This window comes from Leptodactylus fuscus, chromosome 4, assembly GCF_031893055.1.
Source record: "Leptodactylus fuscus isolate aLepFus1 chromosome 4, aLepFus1.hap2, whole genome shotgun sequence".
Lineage (NCBI taxonomy): Eukaryota > Metazoa > Chordata > Amphibia > Anura > Leptodactylidae > Leptodactylus > Leptodactylus fuscus.
Window position 1 is genome coordinate 156,464,903 of NC_134268.1, and position 26,228 is coordinate 156,491,130.

General features: G+C 39.0%; 2 protein-coding genes across 2 annotated transcripts in view; both read left to right on the forward strand.

The window, feature by feature from the left end:
* Positions 1–26,228, forward strand: part of CNTNAP2 (contactin associated protein 2) — a 1,390,705-nt gene that overhangs the window by 1,283,223 nt on the left and 81,254 nt on the right. The window contains exons 17-20 of the mRNA XM_075271239.1: positions 2,241–2,459; positions 12,455–12,691; positions 17,469–17,705; positions 18,298–18,434. Of these exons, the coding sequence (XP_075127340.1) occupies positions 2,241–2,459; positions 12,455–12,691; positions 17,469–17,705; positions 18,298–18,434 (830 nt within the window). The remainder of the gene's footprint in view (positions 1–2,240; positions 2,460–12,454; positions 12,692–17,468; positions 17,706–18,297; positions 18,435–26,228) is intronic.
* LOC142200711 (carboxymethylenebutenolidase homolog) overlaps positions 1–26,228 on the forward strand; it is a 187,409-nt gene that overhangs the window by 45,708 nt on the left and 115,473 nt on the right. The window lies entirely within an intron of this gene.

Below are 26,228 nucleotides of genomic sequence, written 5' to 3' on the forward strand. Positions count from 1 at the left end.
AAAAACCCCTCAATCCTCTGATCCCACGACTGCTTTCCATTCTCATCAGTAGGACGTATCGCACATCATTCCCAGTCATTATTAATTTATAATAGAAAAAAATAATTGGTAAAAAGTATATGTTTAATACACTGGTGTTTTTTATATAAGGCGTGAAAAGTAAAATAAAATTAACAATAGTATATATTTTATTTCTACTAAATTCATGATGTGTCATTTTCTCCATGGTCAAAATAAACCCACACGTATACAGACAAACCGCAATTCCGCTGAGTGTCAGATGATGAGGTGATTGAATCTGTATTACTTTGAATCTTCATGACAGTGATGTGTGAACTGAACTCACTGTTCTCTCCGTTAGTATCCTGCATGGCTTTCAGAGATAAGGGTATAAAATGGAGAAGCATGGAAGGGACCTGTGACAAGTCTTTATTAGTCACAAACCAATGAAATCCGAGATTCGATTGCTGAGAATTCCTTCCCTCTTATCACATTTTTATGCAGTGAAAATGAAAAATACATAACTATAGAGCAGCAGAGAAATTGCCCAGCACAATGATACATTTGTGTTTAAGTGTAACCACTTGGCTGATTTATAGAAAAATCCATGAAATTATTTTATTATTTGCATAAAGACCTCTATATGTAAAGCTAAGCAAGATTTTTTCAAGGGAAATAAACATATGAATAAATTATATTTTGTGGAAAATTATTCGATTAAATTCATTGGGGACTGGAAATGTACCCTCCAGTTTGAGTGACACCCTGATGAGGATTCTTTATTATATTGAAGACAGCTTTTTAAAGGTGTAACTTAAAGTTCTAGGACCCATCATCTAACAGGCAGCAACTTTTCATTGTGCCATGTGATTAGTTTATATCAGAGGAGATATACGCAACAAAAATATCTGATGCAATAATATCTCCATATATTTTAATGATATGCTCTAGTGCGGTGATGGTGAACCTTTTAGAGACCGAGTGCCCAAACTGCAAGCAAAACCCACTAAATTATCGCAGTGTCAACACAGCAATTTAACCTTAATGCTGTGTGGATCCACAATTGCGGACAATTAAGAACCCACAAAATGTAGTCGTGTGAATGAGGAATTACAGAGCTTTCAATGATACAAAATAACTTTGTACTACATTTGGCACTTTTGTATAATTAATGTTCACTATTTACATGGCACAGTATCTGTTTTATAGTGACCATGTAATGTTATTACAGTTTGTAATAATATCGCTTATCTGTTATAAAACAGAGCCCATGTGCTAAAAATGGTGAAGGGCCCCCACACAGTACAATCTGGTCCACACTGGCCCCCACACAGTACTATCTGCTCCACAGATGAGTGCAAACAGAGAGAGCTCTGAGTGCCACTTCTGTCACTTGTGCCATAGGCTCGTCATCACGGCTCTAGTGCATAGGATGGGGACAAATGCTGGGAGTAAGTTCTTTCAAGAATCCAATGGCGGACAAAAACAGTTGTGCAAGTGTAGTTATGGGCTGACTTGTTCTACAATATCCCAGTACAGAGCACCCCATTATGTCTCTTCCACAATCCATGGTAATCATTAGCCATGAAGTTCATTAGCTTAGACATTTATTTGCAGTCTAAAAGACAGTAGGAAGCTGCTGTTAACATGATCGGGCCCCACGAACTACTGGGCCCCTGTGCTGATTCACAGCTTGACCAATGGCATGTCTACTTCTGCTACCCTATCTTTTATGATTAAGGCAATCTGCATAAGGCAAAATCAAACAGTCACCATAAATTATTGTTCCTTTAGATATTTCTCATATGGCACTCAAAGCAAAAGCTAAAAACACAGAAGTCATTCCCAACTCTAACTTATATGATCCCATTGAATTCATGAACGTCATCTTAAACCCCCTAAATGTTCAGGTCCTTGGTCACCATATGCTCAGTCACTGGTCATAAGCATCCATAGAATCTGTATTCTCAGTCACTATTTGTTATTTTTGCAATGTATATACAGTATAGTGAGATATATATTATTCCCTATACAGGATAACATTTTCATACTTTGATTTTTATTTTATGATTGAAAAATTATTAACAAATTCAAAGTAAAATATGTGGATGACATAAAGTATAATATTTTCTTGCGTGAGGTGAATTGGGTGATGAACAACTTTTGCATTTTATAAGTATTATAACTACTATTGGTTTTCATGAAGCATATTAAGACTGTTTTTGTATTTCATAATTTAGCAAATACCGAGGTATCATTTTCCTTCGATGTTGGCAATGGTCCAGTAGAGCTGATTGTTACTACTTCAACTCCATTAAATGATGACCAATGGCATCGAGTGCGAGCAGAGAGGAATATAAAGGAAGCCAGACTGCAGGTTGATCAGCTCCCTCCACAAATACGCAAGGCTCCAACTCATGGCCACACAAGACTGGAGCTCACCAGTCAGTTCTATGTCGGTAAGAACAACATGAATTGATACATTCGACACATGATAATATAATATATTCATATACTTTGAATTTTGTAAAGAAATTTTTTTATTTTCAAGTTCCCATTGGAGAAGTGCTGGTTAGACTAGGGTGCAAAGTCTATTAGAGACCATTATTGCATCACAGTGAAAACAACCAAAAATAAATACCAGTATTGCTGATCCCTCTCACCTAGAAAATATTGGTACCTAGAAATTGGACCATTAAAAAAAATGGAACATTCTGATAATCAGACTCTCCAAAAATGTTTTCTATCTGGTAGTAGCATAAATATATACCGGTAATAAAGTTAAAATGTTATTTATATTGTAAAAAAATATATATTAAAATTGCATTTTCCTCAGAGAGAGAAATGAAGACATTAATAAATGAGTTACAGGAGCCTAAATGCAGTACCATAAAAAATATAATTTGTCACACATAAAACACATCATTGAACAGTTACACTATATTAATAGAAAAATATCAAAGTTATGTCTTTCAAATACTGGGGGAAAAAAATTTAAAAAATGCTGTTCCCTGAAGACCAAAGTATGCTGAGTGGTTAAGAACTCATTTAGTGCAGTATGAAATTTAAGTGGCATGAACTCTATGAGTTTGTAGTATAAACTGGGATATTTATTCATTGATGTATACAAAAAAGTTATGTTTGGGAGTTTTTGTAAGGCTTCAACAGTTAAAATGTTAAATCAAAATTTTTAAAATTCTATCTTAAAATTCATTTAAAATATTGAGATTTTAGAGAAGGGTGTATCCGTACAATGAAATATATTTTAGGGGGCATTGACACTTGTGCCCGGTGTCCACCCTGTGTCATTCTGCTGGGTTTCCATCCTCAGCCCTGAGAAACTGGACAGGTGATGGCTTCCCAGCGGTCAGCTTTAAAACCCATTCATTTGAAACGGTTGTTAACCCCTTCCCGCCGATGACATTTTTCAATTTTCATTTTTCGTTTTTGACTCCCCACCTTCCAAACCCCATAACTTTTTTATTTCTCTGCTCTCGGAGCCATATGAGGTGTTAATGTTTGCGGGACAAATTTTTCTTCATGATGCTACCATTAATTATTCTGTACAATGTACTGGGAAGATGGAAAAAAATTCTGAATGGGGTGGATTTGAAGAAAAACTGCATTTGAGTGACTTTCTTACAGGATTCGTTTTTATGGTGTTCACCGTGTAGCCAAAATGGTTTGGCACTTTTGACTTTTTTTCCCGCTACGGCGATTACTGTAGAGGAAAAATATTTTTATAAATTTGCAGAACGGGCGTTTTCAGACACTGGGATAACTAATGTGTATGTGTTTCACAGTATTTCAGTACTTTTATATGTGTTCTAAGAAAAGGGGGGTGATTTGAATTTTTCATACTTTTTAATTTATTTTTTTTTGCATTTATTAGACCCCCTAGGGAAATGGAGCCTCAGTCAATTTTGACCAAGGCACCAGAAGGGTTAATGAACGTGATCAATGCTGGCATTGACTGCAGGCATTAGCCCATGGTGTCTGCTGTATGAAACAGCAGACATCAGGTGTCTATGGCAGCCTCTCGACTCCCAGGCAGCCACTATAGTTAAACACCCAGCCTCCGAAGTACAGCGGATGTCGGCAAGGGGTTAAAGGTATCAGCTGGTGTCCGCCTAAAGCCTCTCTGCGGGGAAACCATTTTTTTGGCTAGGCACAAATTCGGACATGCAAGACTTTGTGTCTGGCATGACAAAGGGCAGATACTGGGTGCAAGTGTGAATACGCCCTTTCTTGTATTCTTTAGCCTTGTCTTCCACAAATGCTTTATAATTCTTCCTGAATTTTGGAAATCATAAACAATAATGAACACAATGTACATTGCCTATCAAATATTTTACTTATTGTAGTATTTTAAGCAATGAAATCCCATAGTAATGGATCTACTGTATTTTCTTTACATTCAGCGGCTTCCTCTACAGCATTTAGCTACAGTCCCATTGTTTTCTTATGTAGTTAGGATGACTTTGCAACACTAGAAGAGACCAATTGTATTTCCAGATTTTTACAATATATTGTGTACATGGCATTTAGGGTGTTTTTTGTGATTTTCACTGTGAATGCATCATTCTTTTTCTACAGCCACACAATGTAAGATGCATATCTAATATATTGTAATATGTTGTGCTACATTCAATGCTATTTTTCAGCTTGACAACTCAGCTTCACAAAGAGATAAACCTTACAGTGCAGAATAATGCAGCAATAATCACAAAAGGAATCTTGAAGTTTGGAACTTCAACTCTTTACCCAAAGATACACAGAGACGAACATAAAACCTTTTAGAAACACATTAAGTCACTCAGCTCTTTTTCATGTCTTTAACAGAATAATGCTCTGCTGCTTTCAGACAAAGCATCGCTGCTTTTTCTGAAATGCATTTTGACTAGATAATGCAAATTTCGTTTTTAATATCGGTCTCTGCAGAAATCCCATTGTCATTTTAAATTACCAAATAAAACATAAACTGTAGTTACTGAAACCATGAGCCTTCTCTGTTTTACTTTTGAGACATCTCAGTCTACATTTTTGTTATTTCCCTATGTCTGCTTATTAATATGGTGATGGATTTGTCAGAACTTTTTGTGGATTACATTAGTGCCTTTATTTTATAATTTATGCAAGAGTCTGGCTGATATATCAAATTTCTTTTATAATATGAGGCTAAAAATGTGTTGCATCATGTACTATGGTATAGGATACTTTTGTATTGGAAGAGACTGCCCCCTCCTTGTGGAGCTTCAGCTAGTAGGGAGCATGGGTGCTGCCATTTTGGTGTGGATCGCTGCCCCTGGAACAGGATCTATTAAAGGTTCACAATCTTGTACTTCACACATTTCTATTGCTCGCTGTGCCCGGCAGCCTGTAATAGAAGTATAGGGATTTCAGCAGTGCATTAGCATTGCAATGTACTCTATTAGTAATGAGATTTCTAGGGGGTCTAAAGTAAAAGTTGAAAAAAAAGGTAAAACAAAAAATAAAAAATGTAAATAAAAATATATGTATATTAAAAGCTTAAGTCCCCCTGCTTCCCTTGATAAAATAAATAAGTGTAAACACATAAATATTATGTATCCTTACATCTGAAAATGTCCAGTCTAAAAAACATATAAAAATATTTTTCTAACATAGAAAAAAAATCTAAATCGCCAAACCACTGTTTTTCACTGTTCAACATCTCATTTTTAAAAAATAATAAAAAATATATATATAATCAAAAATGTCTGTGGCAAGAGGCCCAACATTGGAAAATTGGAGAGAAATTGATTACACATGGTCAATCAGATGCAAATTAAAACACTATCATAATCTGTGTAATACTTGGAACATCTTAAGACTGCAACTAGATTACGAAATACATTATTATCTTGTATTTAGATATTACAGATGACTTATGTTACGTTTTAAGATTGTTAAGTTTAAGATTACCTTCAGCAGAAATATACATTAATTTGTTCTGTGTTCTGTAAAGTAATAATAAATAAAAAATTCTATGAAAATGAACAAATGAAAGTCAGACATTGCTTTTCGCTTCAACAGAATAAAAATAAATAAATAAAACTCATGAAACAGGCCTGGACAGAAATGATGGTTCCCTTAACTTAATATTTTGTTGCACAACCTTTTGAGGCAATCACTGTAATCATACGATTCCTGTAACTGTCAATGAGACTTCTGCACCTCTCAGCAGGTATTTTGGCCTCCTCCTCATGAGCAAACTGCTCCAGTTGTCTTGGGTTTCAAGGGTGCCATTTCCAGATGGCATGTTTCAGCTCCTTCCAAAGATGCTCAATAGGATTTAGGTCAAGACTCATAGAAGGCCACATCAGAATAGTCCAATGTTTTTCCTCTTAGCTATTCATGACCTGTTACTGAGACCAATCTTTCTGACACTGGGCAGCACATTTCTCTCTAAAATCCCTTCATAGTCTTGAGATTTCATTGTACCCTGCAACAATTCAAGACATGCTCTGCCAGATGCAGCAAAGCAGCTCCAGAACATAACAGAGCTTCCTCCATGTTTCACAGTAGGGACAGTGTTCTTTTCAAGATATGCTTCATTTTTCCATCTGTGAACATAGAACTGATGTGCCTTTCCAAAAGTTCGTTTTTTTGTCTCATCTGTCCATAGGACATTCTCCCAGAAGTTTTGTGGCTTGTCAACATGCAATTTGGAAAATTCCATTTTGTCAGATTCAAGTTATTTCTGTAACCATTGTAGGTTTTTCTTTCATTAAACGAGGGATACCAACAATTTTGTCCATGTGTGTAGATATAATAGAGGCAGAAAGTCTGCAGAGGAAAAATCCTCAGACATTAGGTGAAAAACCTTGCGGATAAAAAAGCAATGGTTTTCTGCCGCAATCTTTTCTGCAGCATTTTATTTACTGCGGCTCACTACATGGGGCCTTCACCTTAAATGGCTTTGGCCATGAACATAGCCATATTTAAACATGTAGACAATTAAAAGTTAAACATTTTAGCAAATATAAATAATTAAAAATCTTATAGAGTTTTAAAGGTTTTATCTAATCATCTTTGTGCTTTGTGTCTTGATCAGTTGCTAACAGATACAAACATAAATGCAGGAGCTTTGTTTGGTCTGGAAATCCAGCCATGATTGATTGTCCCTATCTGCTTCTGTGTTCCTGCATGAAAAGCTAACTGGGCCACAATAAAGGCATCAATTCTGGGTTTCTGAGAAGCGCCAGACCATAGAAAGTCCTTGTACTAATGGCTGCTTTTCAAGGCAAAAGATTTACCAAATGTTTCAAAATGTTTAACTTTTAATTGTCTACAAATTTAAATATGGTTATGTGCATGTGAAAACCCCTTATTTCACTGCTTATGTAACTCATGCTGTTATATATTGATGGAAGCAAAGATGCCAATTATTTGTATTTTTTATTTCTTTTCAACTGACAAAACATTTTAAGGGGAAATCAATGTTGGGCCTCTGATTACTATGTACAGACATCAGCATACTGTAAACAAAAGTAGCAGGGTTGACGATGCCTGATATAGAGAGTCCTCTCCTTCTGAAACCTGTGATCATCTAAAGAGTTAAACTTATAGAAATGTTCCCTTCTCCCTACTCACTACCTGTCACTTAGTCCCGAGCCTATTATCTGATCCAGGGCAAATGTCTTGACTCACCGCTCTCTGAAGGGGAGGGGGGTTGAGATCTCAGGTTCACACTTGCTCTCAGAGATGTTATGTTGCTTTTACAAGTCAGATAATTGCAATTTGCTTATAAGTGTTTGAACAGGGATGGGCTCTGTGCCTTTTATCCCATAAAGATAAATGTTAACATTAATTTCAATCCAACTCTCTATCCGGGGTCCTGGCAGCATGAAAGATTTTTTTTTTTCTTCAAACATTACAGATCCAATAGAGAACTATCACCCAGTGACCCATCTGACATACAAGTACAGTACATACCCTTCCCTATTTTCATCATCCTCTTGTCCTCACTCCTATGTTTGTCAGGGTTGTGGATGTGAAGATCATATTCATGACTAGAGATGAGCGAACAGTAAAATGTTCGATATTCGATATTCATTTCGAGTAGCCCCTCAATATTCGACTACTCAAATCGAATATCGAATCCTATTATACTCTATGGGGGAAAAATGCTCGTTTCAGGGGTAGGCAACATTCGATCAAATTGAACTTACCAAGTCCACGGGTGAGGGTCAGGCTGGATTCTCCGAGAAGTCTTCTCCGTGCAGCGTTCCCGCGGTGTCTTCCAGCTCTGAATTCACTCTGCCAGGCATTGGGCCTGGGCAGAGCCGACTGTGCATGCCCGCACTTACAGTTAAAGCAGCCATTTTTTTGTAGTGCGGGCATGCGCAGTCGGCTCTGCCCAGGCCCGATGCCTGGCAGAGTGACTTCAGGGCCGGAAGACGCTGCAGGGATGCTGCACGGAGAAGACTTCTAAAGGTAGTAGAAGAACCAGCGTTGATTGGCCGACTGTATAGCATTCGGCCAATCAACGCTGGTTCTGCAACGAATTTTTCCATTCGAATAGCGAGTGGTACTCGATCGAGTACGAGTATTTCGAATACCGTAGTATTTAATCGAATACCTACTCGATCGAATACTACTCGCTCATCTCTAATCATGACGCATACCTTCTTTGCTAACTTGGGTTAGGACAAGGACTGATATTTTTACACTGAGTTAGGAATATCCTGATGACCATCCATGTAAACACTCTATGACTTAAAGCTAAAAATGTTCTCTTATGGCTTTTCTTTCATGAACCATCAAACACACCTATAGAAATATAGTAAATGTGTAATCTTTAGAGCACCTTGCTGAAACTCTACCAGAAACATTGAACAAATAACAAGAATATGCATTAATGAACCACATTTACTTATTTTACGTTTTACTAATCTTTATGTTTGCGTCTTATTAAGTTTTATACATTTTCTAAACCTGAATCTGAGTATTTGTAAAGAAATTCAATAGAAAATTATAGGGATTATATTACATCCCAGAGTTCCAATCCCATTGTTCAAAACCACAGTATTTCTCATGGCAGGAATATGGTTGCAAGGCATCATAAACTGGCCATATGCTTCCTAGGTTCAGATGATATTATTAAAATATCGTAGTAATATTATCAAGGCGCCTCTGTGCTGAGAGCTCATAATTGAAGTAAATGTACATTTTTAAGCTGGTAATAAACTATTGCAGCAGGGAAGGGATTAGAGGAAGTATCAAATCAATGCCTACTGATTCAGCAGGAACTGGCAGCAAAGAACGGAGAAGTTATTTTGTACTCATTTCACCCTAATATGGCCTTTGCTTGCCAGGCACGGTTAGTAACATCTGGACTTCTTACATTGTAGACACCTACACTCATTCTGAAATTAAAATGCAGAAGCGCTTCATGTCATTTTAATGACAGTTACAAATTAACCAGTCCCTTGTGCAGACAACACAAGCTGTAAAGCTTCATACTGAATAGTATAGATAAGACACCGATTTTACTTGTGTTACATCCTCTAACAATTATGGTTAGTGTTCCCAAAAAAAATCTTTTAATTGATTTAGTCCTTTTGTACATGACCGTTCCATTTTTACTGACAACATCCCTGAAAAGCAGACATGTCAGTCAATTTATGACCTTATTCACATGATGTCACACATCTTAAAACCCATGATGGTCTAGGAGTGTATTCACATGTCTGCCAAAACAGATAAAGCATGTCTGTTTTTTTGACGGACGTGTAAATGTCTAACCTCTAAAGGCTCTGTATTCAAGTTTCATATATATATAATATATATATATATATATAGGTTTTAGCACGTCCCCAATTCACTTTAGTCTCATTTGCATATTTCTGAGAATATATTTTGCAAAAAAATTATAATAATATTTTGCGAAAAATGGTGCACCTATTGAACAAGTGTCTATGCATCCAAAACAGGAACTTTAAGGCTAAGGCCCCACTTTGCAGAAATGCTGCTTTTATTGTTGCAGATTTTGCTGCGGATTTTTGAGTCAAACTCAGAAGTGAATTTAACAGAAGAGAAACGTCTTTCTTTATATTTTCCATTCCTTTTCAAGCCATTCCTGACCTTGGCTCAAAAAACTGCAGCAAAATCTGCAACAAAAAACACTGCATTTCCACAACATGGGCCCTTAGCCTCAAACAGGGAAAGGCCTAATCTGTTTTGTCTCAGAAGGTAGCTTACTAGAGTAGAACCCTAGTGTTCAGAATTCTCCCTGCAAACTGTCCCAAACTAGGGAAGGAGTGACTGGCAAGAGATTTTTGTCTATACAGTTTTTTGTCTGTTTACTTAGTTTGTAGTTGTCCACCTGTTAATGTTATGTATATGTATCTATATAATTGTCTACCACATATCCCTCGCCCATGTATTTATAAAGCACAGCTTAAATAACCTAAAGGGTTTCCCCACAAAGTTGAATTATCCTCTGTCCACAGGTTTAGGGGATAAGTGTCAATCACTAGGTAGTGCTATCACTGGGAGCACTCACTGGTCTTAAGAACTAGAGTCCTGTATTCTCCCTGCTTGAATGAAACAACCATTGTGCATGTGATTTTCCACTTTACTTATGTTAGGATAGTATCTCTGGAACAAACATCAGAAAGTGCAGGACCAGGCTGACAACAGAGAGTGATCAAGACATAAAAGCCTCACTAAAGTACAACCCAATAACAGGCAGCTGGTGAGCAGGAAAAGTGTTTAAATATCCCTCCTCAGCTGCTGATTGGATCAGTATAGGAGAGCCCTGAAAAATACAGAAACTTTAAAGGTTGGCACGGTAACCTTAAAGCAACGGCACCTAAATTGAGATTCCTTACAACTTATCTCCAGTGGACTGCCAAAGGGAAGCTGAGAATAGGGAATAGTAGTTGGAATAGAAATAAATAATTTGTCCTTATCGGAACTTTAAGGGAGAAAACAGTAAGGGAGCATTCACACTACCGTCGGTGTCTGACAGCTAGTGTCCGCTGCTAATGTCTGTTCAAAACCTTGTGCGGACATTAGCATCGGACACGAGCTGTGTCCGTGACATTTTGCATTCATTTAAATGGACATCGGGTACATTCTTTTAGAGTCTGTGCCTGTCCTTAAGTGTCAGTTCCCAAAGATGTCCAACTTTTCAAGCGGACAGCAAAACCCGACATGTAGGTTTTTTCTGTCCGCTTGAAAAGCCGGATATCTTTGGGAACGGACAGTTAAGGACAGGCATGGACAGTAAAAGAACGCACCCGATGTCCATTTAAATGAATGCATAATGTCACGGACACAGCTACTGTCCGATGCTAATGTCCGCACAAGATTTTGAACGGACATTAGCAGCGGACACTAGCTGTCGGACACTGACGGTAGTGTGAACGCCCCCCTAACATATTATTGTAACCAGTATATTGGCATACTGGTCTTTACTGTACTCTTAGGCCAAATTCTGCTGGAAATCAGTTTTTTTAATTCAAAATTTACAGGATGTCCTTAAAGCAACAGATACTGGGCCACTAGGCCCAATGTACTATACAGGTAGTGCTAGGATGGTTGAACGACTTTTAGAAATACATATTTTTTCCACACCATGTTGAATATCCATCTACAAGAAACGAAAAATCACAATATTCATTTCTTTGCTTCAATGTTCAGCTTGAAACGAAAAAAGAACATTATGTAAATTCTCTAATGCCTTGTCATATAACAATCCATTACGCTGGTGCTGAGTTACTGAATGGCCATGGTTCCATTAGATCTTATAACAATACTTAGGAAATAAGATTTATACCTCTAATTGAATTATAAAGTTCATAAGAAGGTGTTTTGTTTGATGCAAAGACATTGTCATAAGTAGAAGTTTAGGTGCAGTGAAGGCCTCAAGCCTTGTCCTTGCTACTACATCAACCTAATAGGCCTGTTCAAAACAAAACTCATTCAATTCTATATCTAATATTCTAGAATATTATTTTATTGTTACATAGGCTTGTAAGGTATATTGCCCATATTGTGACACTTAACGATTATTTATTGCCACTTAAATAACTATTTGTCATTAATGAAAATATGTGAAGGAATAAAATGTTGATGAATAAAACATTGCATTGAAAAAAATGTCTACCAGCAAACTTCTCAGTGGTTAATACTGTATATTTACAAATGTAGCAAAATTTAAAGGGATTATCTATGATTAGAAAACATGGTTGCTTTCTTTCAGAAAGAATTCTACTTCCTCCTATTGGGAAGTGACATCCTGTTTGTTGGTCACATGATCGTGCTGCAGTTTAGTCCCACTCACCAACAGACGGGATGTCACTGCCTGAGAAGAGGAAGCAAAGCTCTAATTGAATGCTGGTTCAGAGTGCCAAGGAATGGTACCAACCTTACATACTGCTCAGGGTCAAACAGGGTATTAATAATGTCTTTCTTGTATATAAAGGTGCTGCCGGAGACCAGAAAGGATTTCTAGGTTGCATTCGTGCTTTAAGAGTGAATGGTGTTCCATTAGACTTGGAAGAGAGAGCGAAAGCTACCCAAGGTGTGAAGCCTGGCTGTTCGGGACACTGTACCAGCTTTAAAAACCTTTGCAGAAATGGTGGCACATGTAATGAGCTATACAAAGGTTACAAATGTGACTGCTCCAGGACTGCATATGATGGAAGCAACTGTTTAAATGGTAAGAATGGAATACCTCTTCCAGACTATTTTATAATAAATTATTATTCTTACTGTGTTTATAGGAGAACCAACATATTAAAGATGGTGTCCAATCTGCAGGCATTACAGATTAAAATCTAGTATGCGGAAAATGCTACAAGTATAACTTGTATTTTATTCATTTGAAATCCTGTTTATTGAGGGATTATAGGAGTCCAGTGGGCGGTTCTAATTCATGAATGACTGCCCACTGAGATTTGATTACATTTTTTATTATTTTATATCATTTTGCATTTATATCAATCTCCATTTTCTACATTATGGGTTCTTGACAGTTCTCTGTATAATTAATCTTCTCTTCTCATGTTCATATAAATGAAATTATAAATCGTTGATTTATAGAAATATATTTTTTCCCAAGTAACAATTTAACTACTAGATTTGTCTGTTAGATTTACACCTCTAGTGCCAAAAGGCTCAGTCGAATGGATAATCTTTGGACATTTGCACATACATTGGTTTCGGTTATGTCCCCTGTACAAACATGTCCAGTATTAAAATCCTTAAACATTTATTCGTTATTATTTCATATATCGTATGCACAGATAAAAATCTTTATTTGTTGGCAGCATATCCTATGAAGTAAACAGGTCTTGTGCTGCCAACAATAATGGAGACTACATGAGAAGGAATCGTCAGACAGATGACTGTTTGGGCTTGCTAAAGATAATTACTACATTTACATAGAAGTAAAGGAGTGCCAATTGACTTGCATTAAGGCATGTTATACAACTGACCTGGAATTATGGAATAAATCCCTCTCAATGATATATTTGTGAGCATTTGGTGGTCATTCATTTTCAGTATTACAGTCTGTACATTCTAAATCATAGATTTAGATAGATATTTCAGCAAGACAATGATCCAAAACACTGCTCCAAATCGACTCAGGCATTCATGCAGAGGAACAAGTACAATGTTCTGGAATGGCCATCCCAGTCCCCAGACCTGAATATCATTGAACATCTGTGGGATGATTTGAAGCAGGCTGCCCATGCTCGGTGACCATCAAACTTAACTGAACTTGAATTGTTTTGTAAAGAGGAATGGTCCAAAATACCTTCATCCAGGATCCAGGAACTGATTAAAAGCTACAGGAAGCGACTAGAGGCTGTTATCTCTGCAAAAGGAGGATCTACTAAATATTAATGTCACTTTTCTGTTGAGGTGCCCATACTTTTGCACCAGTCAAATTTTGGTTTAATGCATATTGCACATTTTGTGTTACTACAATAAACCTCATTTCAATCCTGAAATATTACTGTGTCCATCAGTTATTAGATATATCAAACTGAAATGGCTGCTGCAAACACCAAAATATTTAGAACTAAAAATGATTAAAATTAATAGGGGTGCCCAAACTTTTTCATAGGACTGTATATTGTAAAACCTCTCCAAAAGACCAAATCTTTGAGAATACTTTAAGTCTCCTTGTTTGGGCCTTATGCAGACCAAATTTTTGGTTCCATCATATACTATACAAACTGAGTAAGCCAGATCAGGTGAAACGTGTGTCGGGGCTTTTTCACACGGTAATGTTACGGCATTAACTTTTTATCTTCATATATTTTTTTCACTACAAGGGTGTAATTTGTGTAACACTTTATTCAATATGGACACTACAATTTAGCCACATGTATGTAAACATACCTGCAGTTTTTTCAACCTAAATACTATTTGCACCTTATTTATATTACCCCCTTTTATGTAACTGGTAACATTATATGCTATACTTACCTGTATGCTGGTTTACTTGGATGTGGTTTTCTTTCCTCTTTTTCCATTGACTTACATGTTTTTAATATTTGAATAAATAAACTTTGGTTAGAATTTTTTTCAATTGGTGTTTGGTAGTCTTGCCTTATTCTTTGGCAAACGTATTGATATCTTTATAGTTGTCTACCTCTATTATATGCCCTATGCTTATATATTTTTGCATTATACTAGCATATGGGACATCTCAGAGATCGGTACTAGAGATGAGCAAATCAAAGCTGATGAAATGGAATTTGATCCTATTTTCATAAAATATTTGATTCGCAACAAATCCAGATTTCTTGACGCTTTGTGGTAACAAATCACAATTTTCCTAAAATGGCTGCTGCACTTGTTAGGACATGGGGCAAAGAACTCTGGGAACATGGGATCAGCCACAATGCTATGCATTCAGCCAATCAGCAGTCAGTCAGCCCTGTGATGTCATAGCCCTTTAACCCCTTCACGACCGCCAATTGCATCGGAAACTGACAGTTAACACCCTGCTCCATAACCGCGGCCGGAGCACAGCTCCAATTGGGATTATTAACCCCTTGTATGCCACTGTCAAACATGAATTATAGTAAAGCAACTGCTCATATGCATCTTCTGTAGGATGGAGTCTGGCCAGTGACCACAGGCTGCTAGTAGCCCCAGGTGCCTGGTTGATCCTGCCCAGAAGTGAAGAAGTCAGCTAATGCATCTGCATAGGCTGATTTCCTCTATAGACTGTAATACACGTGTATTGCAGTCTATAGCACTGAACCAGCGATTAGTGCATTACTGGTTCAGGTCCCTTAGTGGGACATCACTAAAAACCACTGCAAAGCACAGTGTTCAACACCACTATACAGGCTCTGTGTAGCCAGGAAATAGCTGTTTTTTTTAACGCAATTCACCACAAATTAATTTGGATCAAATCGGATAAGAAAATTTGGCAAAGCTGCCGAATTAAATTTTTGAAAAATTTGCTTATCTCTAATCGACATCACTGGATTTATAATATGATCATATACATAGAGCCTTTAGGAACTGCAACACTCAAATATATATATATAGTGGAGTCAGCTGTTGCTTTACTATAATTCAAAGTGTGTTATATTGCCTTAAAAAACCTGCCAGTTCCAAGTATTTAAACATGCTTTACCATTGCTTGTGCAGTTTTGTGATTGGCAAGCTCACTATAAAGTTAAGTTAGTGCCATAAGGTTGTGCTTCAATGTTATCTGTAGGGAATATTGAAGATGTTCTTTTCTTCTTTAATGGCTTTTGTCAATTATATAGATTTTTACATTGTGTTCTTAGAGGTAAATGGAGCCATTGGGACTCGTATTTGTTCAAGAGAAAACAAAACAATATCAAAAACGAACATAAATTCAAAGCCCAGCAGTATATTAATGACATTGCAGCTCTGGCGAATTTAAGAAGCATTATTTGTTTCAAGGACCATTATAATCAGAGGATTAAAATATTAAAATATATAAATGTAGATTGGAAATAATTAAGAACAAATGGGAAAATAGTAAGCTGACTTTAAAATGTGATAAAACTAAGAAAAATAAAATAGATTCAACAGATGAAATACATTGGTTTTGTAGTCATTTGGAAAACCACCAGTATCTTATCATGATGAGATTTACTAAACTGCAGTCTCTTTTTTTGCTACATTGAAACAATCGTCCCTTTATATCTTTTCACATGTTGTCTTTAATTTTTTTAATTTAAAAACCGATTGACTATTGTAGTACAATATATGGTAAATAATGATTATTATTATGAAGAGTCATAAATTACTTATAAAGGAAAAAAACTCCATAAATAATATAAAACATATTCATAAGTTACTTACCTGTAGTCAAGGGGTGACCACACAGGTGGATGGTCCATCCTTGGTCCAATCATCAGACATACATGCAACTAGTAATACAGCTCTATAAAGAAGAAATCCGCCACTCCAAAGAGTATATTTGAGTAAATGAGGAATCCCAACTAGAGATGAGCGAGTAGTGTTCAATCAAGTAGGTGTTCGATCAAATACTACGGTATTCGAAATACTCGTACTCGATCGAACACTACTAGCTGTTCGAAGGTTAAGGTTCGATGCAGAACCAGCGTTGATTGGCAGAATACTATACATTCTGACAATCAACGCTGGTTCTTCTCTTACCTTTCCGAAATCTTCTCCGCGCTGCATCCCCGCGTCTTCTTCCGGGTGGAATTCACTCTGCCTAGGCATCCGGCCTAGGCAGAGCCGACTGCGCATGCACGGGAATGCATGCGCATACACGCGCATGCGCAGTCGGCTCTGCTCAGGCATGAATTCCACCCGGAAGAGGACGCGGGGACCCTGCGCCGGGAGAAGACTTCAAGCAGAATCCAGCCCAACCGTCACTCGTGGACTTGGTAAGTGTGATTTTATCGAATGTTGCCTACCCCTGAAACGAGCATTTCCCCCCCATAGACTATAATGGGGTTCGAAATCCGTTCGAACAGTCGAACAGTGTGCGGCTGTTTGAATCAGATTTCGAACCTCGGACACTTTAGTGTTCGCTCATCTCTAATCCCAACATATAAATGACATTCCTTCTTGTCAGCACTGGCAGTGGCTTCACAATGACACTTTGATAAAGGTCTACACAAAAACGTCACAGATATGTTTGGACTGCTCATGAATTTTTAAAATTTACATGCAATTACAATTTACTCTTTGGGGTACTGGACTCCTTTATATGTTTACAAGCCCAATTTTTCTATTGAGTGGTTGCCTCACCAGGTGTCATTACTAGCCAAGGAGGAAGAAGAGGAAGGAGATAATATTCTTATTAGGTGGTAGGATTTGCTGTAGAAATTGTTGATAACATTGCTTGCTGCATTTGAATTTTTTATAATGAAATTGATCAATATCTAACAAAATATCTAATAATATTAAGAAATGCATCAAATATTCCACTATGATCCAATATATTTTTGCTCTTTTTGTAGCTGTTGGAGGATATTTTGAAGAAGGTACATGGCTGAAATACAGTTTTCACACAGCGTCTACTTCAGCAGTGGTCAGTCCAAAAGATATAACCATTATTCAACAGACGTCGGCCTCTGATATTTCTTTAGCAAAAGAAGAACTGCTGTTTAGCTTCAGCACTACCAAGACACCTTGTATACTTGTGTATGTCAGTTCTTATTCCCAGGACTATATGGCGGTACTCTTGAAGCCACCTGGTAAGCAAAAAATCAGAATTATCAATTGTGTATCATTTACTAGTTAATTTTACAAGTTGTTATTCACATCTGAGAAAAATAACCAACATAACCCCTACGTTTGACAACTTATCAAAATCAAAGTGACAAAGGAGATCTTCAGAGCAAAGAATCAACTCCTGGTACTGAATCCCACTCCTGGTACTGAATCCCACTACCATGTAAGATCAAAGGGGTCCCAGCATTTCCATCCTCCATATGTGATCCTCAGGCTGTTTTTCTCTCTCTCCTCTCTCCTATGTTTGCCATGTAATATTGCAGTGCTTGCAATGATGGGGTTACCTAAAACAGATTGAAAATTTATCTCTGTGAGATTACCCACTGCTTATCACCTATAGGTGATAATGTGTCATTCTGGGTATAAGAATTTAACCAGTACTAAGGCTCCGCAATTCTAAGGAGTCTGAGGTGTCTGTAGTGTCTTACAATTATCTTATCAGGAATGTAATGGGCACAATCGTGTTTATGTTAAATAGTCAAAATTATTCTCAAAAAGTGTTATTGTCAATTTAGACATAGATTACTCAATAATGCTGTATTTTCTCTCTTGTAGGTATCTTACAAATTCGGTATCATTTGGGAGGCACCAAAGAGCCTTTTATCATTGATATCATTGATCATAAAAATCTGGCTAATGGCCAACCGCACAATGTTAATATCACCAGAGTTGGAAGGAACATCATATTCCAGGTACAAAATGCATACAGCTAATAGCAGCAGTTACATTGTAAAGTTTCTGTGGTCTTAAAGTGGTACGTCTTTACATATCATTAAGATGTCAAAGCATATCACCAGTTTCACACAAAGCCAGATCAATGTATTAATGCAACATGCTAGTAAAACTCTTGACGAAGTGCAGTCTAGAACATATCCACTGGGTGACCACATATAGACAAATATAGGATAGATAGCTTATCACTCTGGGATAACATATCAGTAAAACTGTTAAATTGATGGCAAAAGCATAGGGACATGTCCAGCAAGGAGGAAAGGTAAGTAAGGACACATCTGTACTTCTTAAATCTCAAAATGCCACTTTTCTAATAAAAAGACTATGGGACTCATGATAGGGTTAGATACACAAACTCAGTATGTGGCGTCACACTTAGTAAGATTAGATATACACACTCATAATGCAATATAAAACTTCATAGGTTTAGATACACAAATTCAGTGTTCAGTGGCGTAACTAGGAATGGCGGGGCCCCGTGGCGAACTTTTGACATGGGCCCGCCCCCCACCGACACCGACGCCGACGACCTCAACCGACCCCCTCCTCCGCATTTATTATGTCCTTTAGTGGCCCCTGCGCTTAGTATTATGTCCCTCAGTGGCCCCTGCACACAGTATTATGTCCCTCACTGGCCTCTGCACACAGTATTATGTCCCTCAGTGGCCACTGCACACAGTATTATGTTCCTCACTGGCCCCTGCACACAGTATTATCCCCCATAGTGGCCCCTGCACACAGTATTATATCTGTCAGTGGCCCCTGCGCATAGTATTATGTCCCTCAGTGATCACTGCACACACTATTATGTCCCCATACTGGCCCCAGTACACAGTATTATGTCCCATAGTCACCCCTGCACTCAGTATTATGCTCCACTGTGGACACCCATAAATAATTATTATACTCTGGGGTCTTTTTAGAGAGTATAATAATTGGAGGCCCAGGGGGAGAAAAACATTTAAAAAAACACTGTTATTTACCTGTCCCCTGTCTACGCTGCAGTCCTCCGCTGTCGTCCTTCTTCAATGACGTCAGACGTCACATGGCTCTGGACAAAGGCCGGGTTCGTGTGACGTCAGAGACGTCAGACAACTAGGCCTGAAGCCTGCCCGGATTGTGGAGAGGTAAGTAACAGTGTTTTTTTATGTTTCTTACAGTGTTGGCCAAAAGTATTGGCCCCCCTTCAATTCTGTCAGATAATACTTATTTTCTTCGAGAAAATAATTGCAAGCACAAACTCTTTGGTATTAATATCTTCATTTATTTTGCTTGCAATGAAAAAACACAAAAGAGAATGAAAAAAAAGTCAAATCATTGATCATTTTACACAAAACTCCAAAAATGGGCCGGACAAAAGTATTGGCACCCTCAGCCTAATACTTGGTAGCACAACCTTTAGACAAAATAATTGAGAACAACCGCTTCCGGTCCATCAATTAGTTTCTTACAATGCTCTGCTGGAATTTTAGACCATTCTTCTTTGGCAAACTGCTCCAGGTCCCTGAGATGTGAAGGGGGCCTTCTCCAAACTGCCAATTTGAGATCTCTCCACAGGTGTTCTATGGGATTCAGGTCTGGACTCATTGCTGGCAGAAATCTCCAGTGCTTTCTCTCAAACCATTTTCTAGTGCTTTTTGAAGTGTGTTTTGAGTCATTGTCCTGCTGGAAGACCCATGACCTCTGAGGGAGACCCAGCTTTCTCACACTGGTCCCTACATTATGCTGCAAAATTTGTTGGTAGTCTTCAGACTTCATAATGCCATGAACATGGTCAAGCAGTCCAGTGCCAGAGGCAGCAAAGCAACCCCAAAACATCGGTGAACCTCCGCCATGTTTGACTGTAGGGACCGTGTTCTTTTCTTTGAAGGCCTCTTTTTTTTTCCTGTAAACTCTATGTTGATGCCTTTTCCCAAAAAGGTCTACTTTTGTCTCATCTGACCAAAGAACATTCTTCCAAAAAGTTTTTGGCTTTCTCAGGTAAGTTTTGGCAAACTCCAGCCTGGCTTTTTTTATGTCTCTGGGTAAGAAGTGGGGTCTTCCTGGGTATCCTACCATACAGTCCCTTTTCATTCAGACGCCGATAGTACGGGTTGACACTGTTGTACCCTCGGACTGCAGGGCACCTTGAACTTGTTCGGATGATAGTCGAGGTTCTTTATCCACCATCCGCACAATCTTGCGTTGAAATCTCTCATCAATTTTTCTTTTCCATCCACATCTAGGGAGGTTAGTCACAGTACCATGGGCTTTAAACTTCTTGATGACACTGTGCACGGTAGACACAGGAACATTCAGGTCTTTGGAGATGGACTTGTAGCCTTGAGATTGCTCATGCTTCCTCACAATTTTGCTTCTCAAGTCCTCAGACAGTTCTTTGGTCTTCTTTCTTTTCTCCATGCTCAATGTGGTACACACAAGGACACAGGACAGAGGTTGAGTCAACTTTAATCCATTTCAACTGGCTGCAAGTGTGATTTAGTTATTGCCACCACCTGTTAGGTGCCTCAGGTAAGTAACAGGTGCTGTTAATTACACAAATTAGAGAAGCATCACATGATTTTTCAAACAGTGCTAATAGTTTTGTCCACCCCCTTTTTTATGTTTGCTGTGGAATTATATCCAATTTGGCTTTTTTACAAATCTTTTTGTGGTTTTCCATTGAAGACAATTAAATGAAGATAATAATACCAAAGAATTTGTGATTACAATCATTTTCTGGAAGAAAAAGAGTATTATCTGACAGAATTGCAGGGGTGCCAGTACTTTTGGCCAACACTGTACCTCTCTCCGGCCTCCGATCATTATACTCGGGGGTCTGCAAAGACCACTGCTACCAAGGTAGTTACGCCCCTGTCAGTGTTACATCTGCACTCTGTGTTCACTGGCATACAGCCTTTCTTAGCAGACCTAGATTATTTGTTATCTCTGTGTCCTGTTCTTGCTCCTGTTCCTTTAGTTATTAGTGTTTGCATCTGCTTAACTTCCTCCAGCCTATCCCTGTCTCTGTGTTTGTTTAAGTCTGTGTCTTTAGCCCCTCTTTAGGTGAGCAAAATGTTGGGGTGAGCTTATCCTGTGCATGCATTCTGTTTTATTCTGGTGTCTGTATGTTCTGGTTGGTGTCCTGAGTTTTGTGTACATGGAAGGCGTTCAATTGTTAGTCTTTGTCTGCCTTGTTTTGCTCTATTGTGTCTGTTTTTATCTCTGTTTGGCCCTTTCTGCAAATAGACCTCTGTTTCTGGTTTGTCCCTTGAGCTTGCCACTTTAGGGAGGGTTCACACAATGTCTTTCGGCTCGTAATCTGGCACGTCTATGCCACGGGAGCTTTTGTGGGCCGTACACGCTCCCATTGTTTTCAGTGGGAGCGTGGATCGTATACGCGGCGCTATTTTGAGGCCGTGATTTTGCGGTCGCAAAATCACGGCTGCAAGATAGCGCCGCGTATACGATCTACGCTCCTATTGAAATCAATGGGAGCGTATACGGCCCGCAAAAGCTCCCATGGCGTAGACGTGCCAGATTACGAGCCAAAAGACATCGTGTGAACCCTCCCTTATACTTCTGGTACCTGTGTGGCCCTTGGGCTTTCCGCTATATACTTCTGGTATTTCTCTGGCCCATGGGCTTTCTGCTATATAGCTCTAGTACCTGTCTGGTCCCTGGCCTTTCTGCTATGTACCTCTGATACCTGTACTGCCCTTGTATCATGTGTTTTACATGTCTTCTGTTTTCAGTTTTTTCACCTGTCTGTCCTGTTCAGTCTCTGTCTGTACACATGTGTTTTTATCCTGTTTCTGTGGAGCTCTGTACCACAGTTCTGTCCAGTCTGGTCAGATGCTACCAAACCAGTACCACCTCAAGAGGTACTGCCCTAGTGGACTCCATACAATGAAGACCAGATTCCTGTATGGGGGTTAAAGGGTGAAGACCAGGGAGTCCGCTAGGAAAAGTCAAACTGATTTGTTTGCATGATGGGTTAAATTCAGTGTGCGGTATTACAGTATACTTGATCTGTTTAGTTGCAGTAGACCGTATTATACATGATAAGCATAGATGCACATAGACTCAGCATGTAGTATCACACTTGATTTTCATTATCCCTATACTAAGGAGATTATTTGCATTAAGGCACTATTTCTTTTAGTTTCTTTAGTTTTTTTATTTAGTTTTTTTAAAGCCTCCTTTCTGATGGAAGTGTTCCTTTAATCTTATGTACATGGACATCACTCAAATTGTATTCTTAGCAGAAACCACCAAATTTAGCCAGATCTGTCAGATAGAAATATTGTGCTCTGAAAGCTTTATTCCCCATCAAAGAAAACTGCAGAGTTGAATAATCGGCTAGTAAAATATGACTTAAAGGGGTATTCCCACCTCACATACTCAGCAGTCTTCACTCTTGTAAAATCTTCTTTCTTCCTGGTTTCTTGCATCATTTGGTGGGCGGGGTTTCACATGCAACCTGCTGTTTAGCTCTGCCCCCAAATTCACGTGTAGCTCCGCCCACCCACATTGGACTATGAAGTACAGGCAGCAGCAGCTCCATTCTGTGTTACATACAGAGACTGCCTGTCTCTGCCATAATGAACACAATTGTATTAGCCAGCCTGATAACTGGGAGAACAGAAGAAATGAAAGCAGCTCCTCTATCTGAGTGCAGGACCTAGGTCACATGGTGTAGACACAGGAATAGCTAGATACACAGGCTCACTCCCTGCACTTAGCCCCTCCTCCCTCCCCCCTGAGAGCAGGCAGATACATCATTTGACTCAGGAGCAGCTAGGTCAGGGCTGTGGCCACAAAAAATTGAATAAAGTACGATAGTGGACAAACAAAGCAGTTTTGCTGAAGCAATGTATTTAGGAAAAGTCTTACATCCACATTAACAAGCAGTATAGATAGGATCCTTGTGATGGGACAACCCCTTTAAAGAGGACCTTTCACCATATCCGGGCACATGCAGTGTTATATACTGCTGGAAAGCTGACAGTGCGCTGAATTCAGCGCACTGTCGGCTTTCCCGATCTGTGCCCGGTGTGAAGAGCTTACGGCCCGGTACCGTAGCTCTTCTATGGTCAGAAGGGCGTTTCTGACCATTAGCCAGAGACGTCCTTCTGCCTCGCGGCGCCTATCGCGCTGTGCTGTGGAGCGGGGAGGAACGCCCCCTCCCTCTGCTCACACAGCTCGTCCATAGACGAGTGTTATCAGGAGAGGGAGGGGGGAGTTCCTCCCCGCTCCACAGCACAGCGTGATTGGCGCCGCGAGGTAGAAGGACGTCTCTGGCTAATGGTCAGAAACGCCCTTCTGACTGTAAAGCACTACGGTACCGGGACCGATAGCGCTTTACACCGGGCACAGATCGGGAAAGCCGACAGTGCGCTGAATTCAGCGCACTGTCAGCTTTCTGGCAATATATAACACTGCCTGTGCCCAGATATGGTGAAAGGTCCTCTTTAAATATAGTACTCTAACCACCCAAAGGTGTAGAGTGCTGTCTGCCCAAGGTTTACTTAACATATTGTAATATTGACCTGAATTGGTTTCAGGTGAAATTGCCCAAAAATGGAGGTCGAAGTAGTCAAACATTTATGATGAGCCTTTAGAGTATAGTATGTTAGAAATCTGTATGGAATACCTCTTTAAATTAGCATGCTTATTTTACATTACTGACTTACAACAAGTTCTATACATTGTACAGCATACAGTAGGTGCTCTGATATCCTGCTATGAGCGCTGACCCTTTGAAGATGGTAGTCTGTGTGGTTCAGTGTACCAGCCTTAAAAGCGAGCATCAGTAGAGTCACATGACAACACATACCCTTCCTGTGCCAGAACCAAACTGGAAATGCAAAGGGCCTGGTACTCATAACTGGACATCAAAGCAACCATGTGCTATTAGAGGGGCGCTTCATTTGGATTTTTGTCATCTATAGAGAACTCTGCAGACATTAATGGCTATATGTGCTTCAGATTTTACAGAGATGTATATCCTATTCTTTATGTGTGGTCATTCAGAACTCTTGATAAAGGAATGGAATGGAATTGGTTTTCTATAGAACTGTAACCACATAAAGCAGTAAGGGAAGAGGTTTTTTTTTTCTTCTGTCTAAGAACTGGCAGCAAGTGTGACAACTTCCCGCCATGGTAAAAAATGATGTATTCTACAGCAGAAACCAACTTATAAATGATGCATTGAAATTAACATAATGATCTACCTTGGAGAAGTTGCTAGGAGTCTAGACAGACTTTTGAATATTTTAGAAAAAAATCACTTTTAATAAGCAGGAACCATCTGGTTGCTTAATTATATCCCATTAGTGGTGGATTAAGCCCGGGTAGAGATGCTCTCTCAGCAAGCTTTAACTGTTTTCAAGCACAGGTTTGTGAGTTGTCGCATGCTTAGAATTGGAAGATTATACTCAATGTCAGGAACATTTCATCGACTGCAACCTGCCAAATAATAGTCCAACATGGTGCCAGTCCTATAGTAAGCACCCCTGTGTGATCGATGCTGTGCGTGAGTACAGCCGCAAATTACTGTTTGCAAGTTGCCTCCTGAGCCCTGCCACTATTTTACATGAAGTAAAAAGGATTTTATGAAATCTACTTAATACATGCACTGTTATTACTCAGATCAAGGACTATTATCAGCATAGCAATACATTTCCTATTGGTGATTATAATATGCCAAGCACAAGTAGATGAAACCCTACAGGCTAGAGGGCGCCGCCTAACAAAAAGCAGTAAGTGCTTCCATATCTCACTGAAGACTGTAACCTTTGATCTTCAGTCACACTATTTTCACTAATGTTTAATAGTTAAATAGCCTGCGCTTGCTTGATATGCTTTATACAATCAGTAAAAAAACAAAACAAAAGTGGTATCAAAGGGCAGTATAGACGAGTATTATCAGTAGGGGAGGAGGCACTATAGGTGCTGCTGTGGAGAAGGATGTTCCTGACAGACTGTCAGGAACATCCTTCTCACTGTGAAGAGCTACAGTACCGGGACCGATAGCTCTTCACCCGGGGCACAGATCATTAAAGTTGACAGTGCGCTGAATTCGGCTTTCCAGCAGTATATAGAACTGCCTGTGCCCAAACCCATGAAAGGTCCTCTTTAACTCTTTCCGATAGCTACCGTAATAGAACATAATAGCCATAATGTTGATTTCTGCCATATTATACAGCAGAGACCCAGTGCTAATACCCATGATCACATGAGTGCTGTCATTTTGTTGTGGATTGCTGGAATGCAAAAATTAAGTCCTCATACAGCTCTGTGAACAGAAAAATAGAAAAGTTATGTGCTTTGGAAGGTTGGAAGTCAAAAACAAAATCAAAATCAAAATCAGGGGTAACGTGGTGGCTCAGTGGTTAGCACTGCAACCTTGCAACGCTGGAGTCCTGGGCTCGAATCTCACCAGGAACAACATCTGCAAGGAGTTTGTGTTTGCGTGGATTTAAAAGAGGCACACTGTTTTTTTTTTAACATTGGTGTCTATCAGGGACAGATACTATCAGTGGCGTAACTAGGAATGGCGGGGCCCCGTGGCATACTTGGGGTCTTTTCAGATCCCAGAGTATAATAATCGGAGACCGGGGGAATAAAAACATAAAAAAACTGCTGTTACTTACCTGTCTCCTGGCTCCTACGCAGTCTTCTCCGCTGCCTTCTGCGCTGCTGTCCGTGTTCAATGACGTCGGACGTCACATGACCCGGGACGCAGGCCGGGTTCATGTGACGTCAGAAAC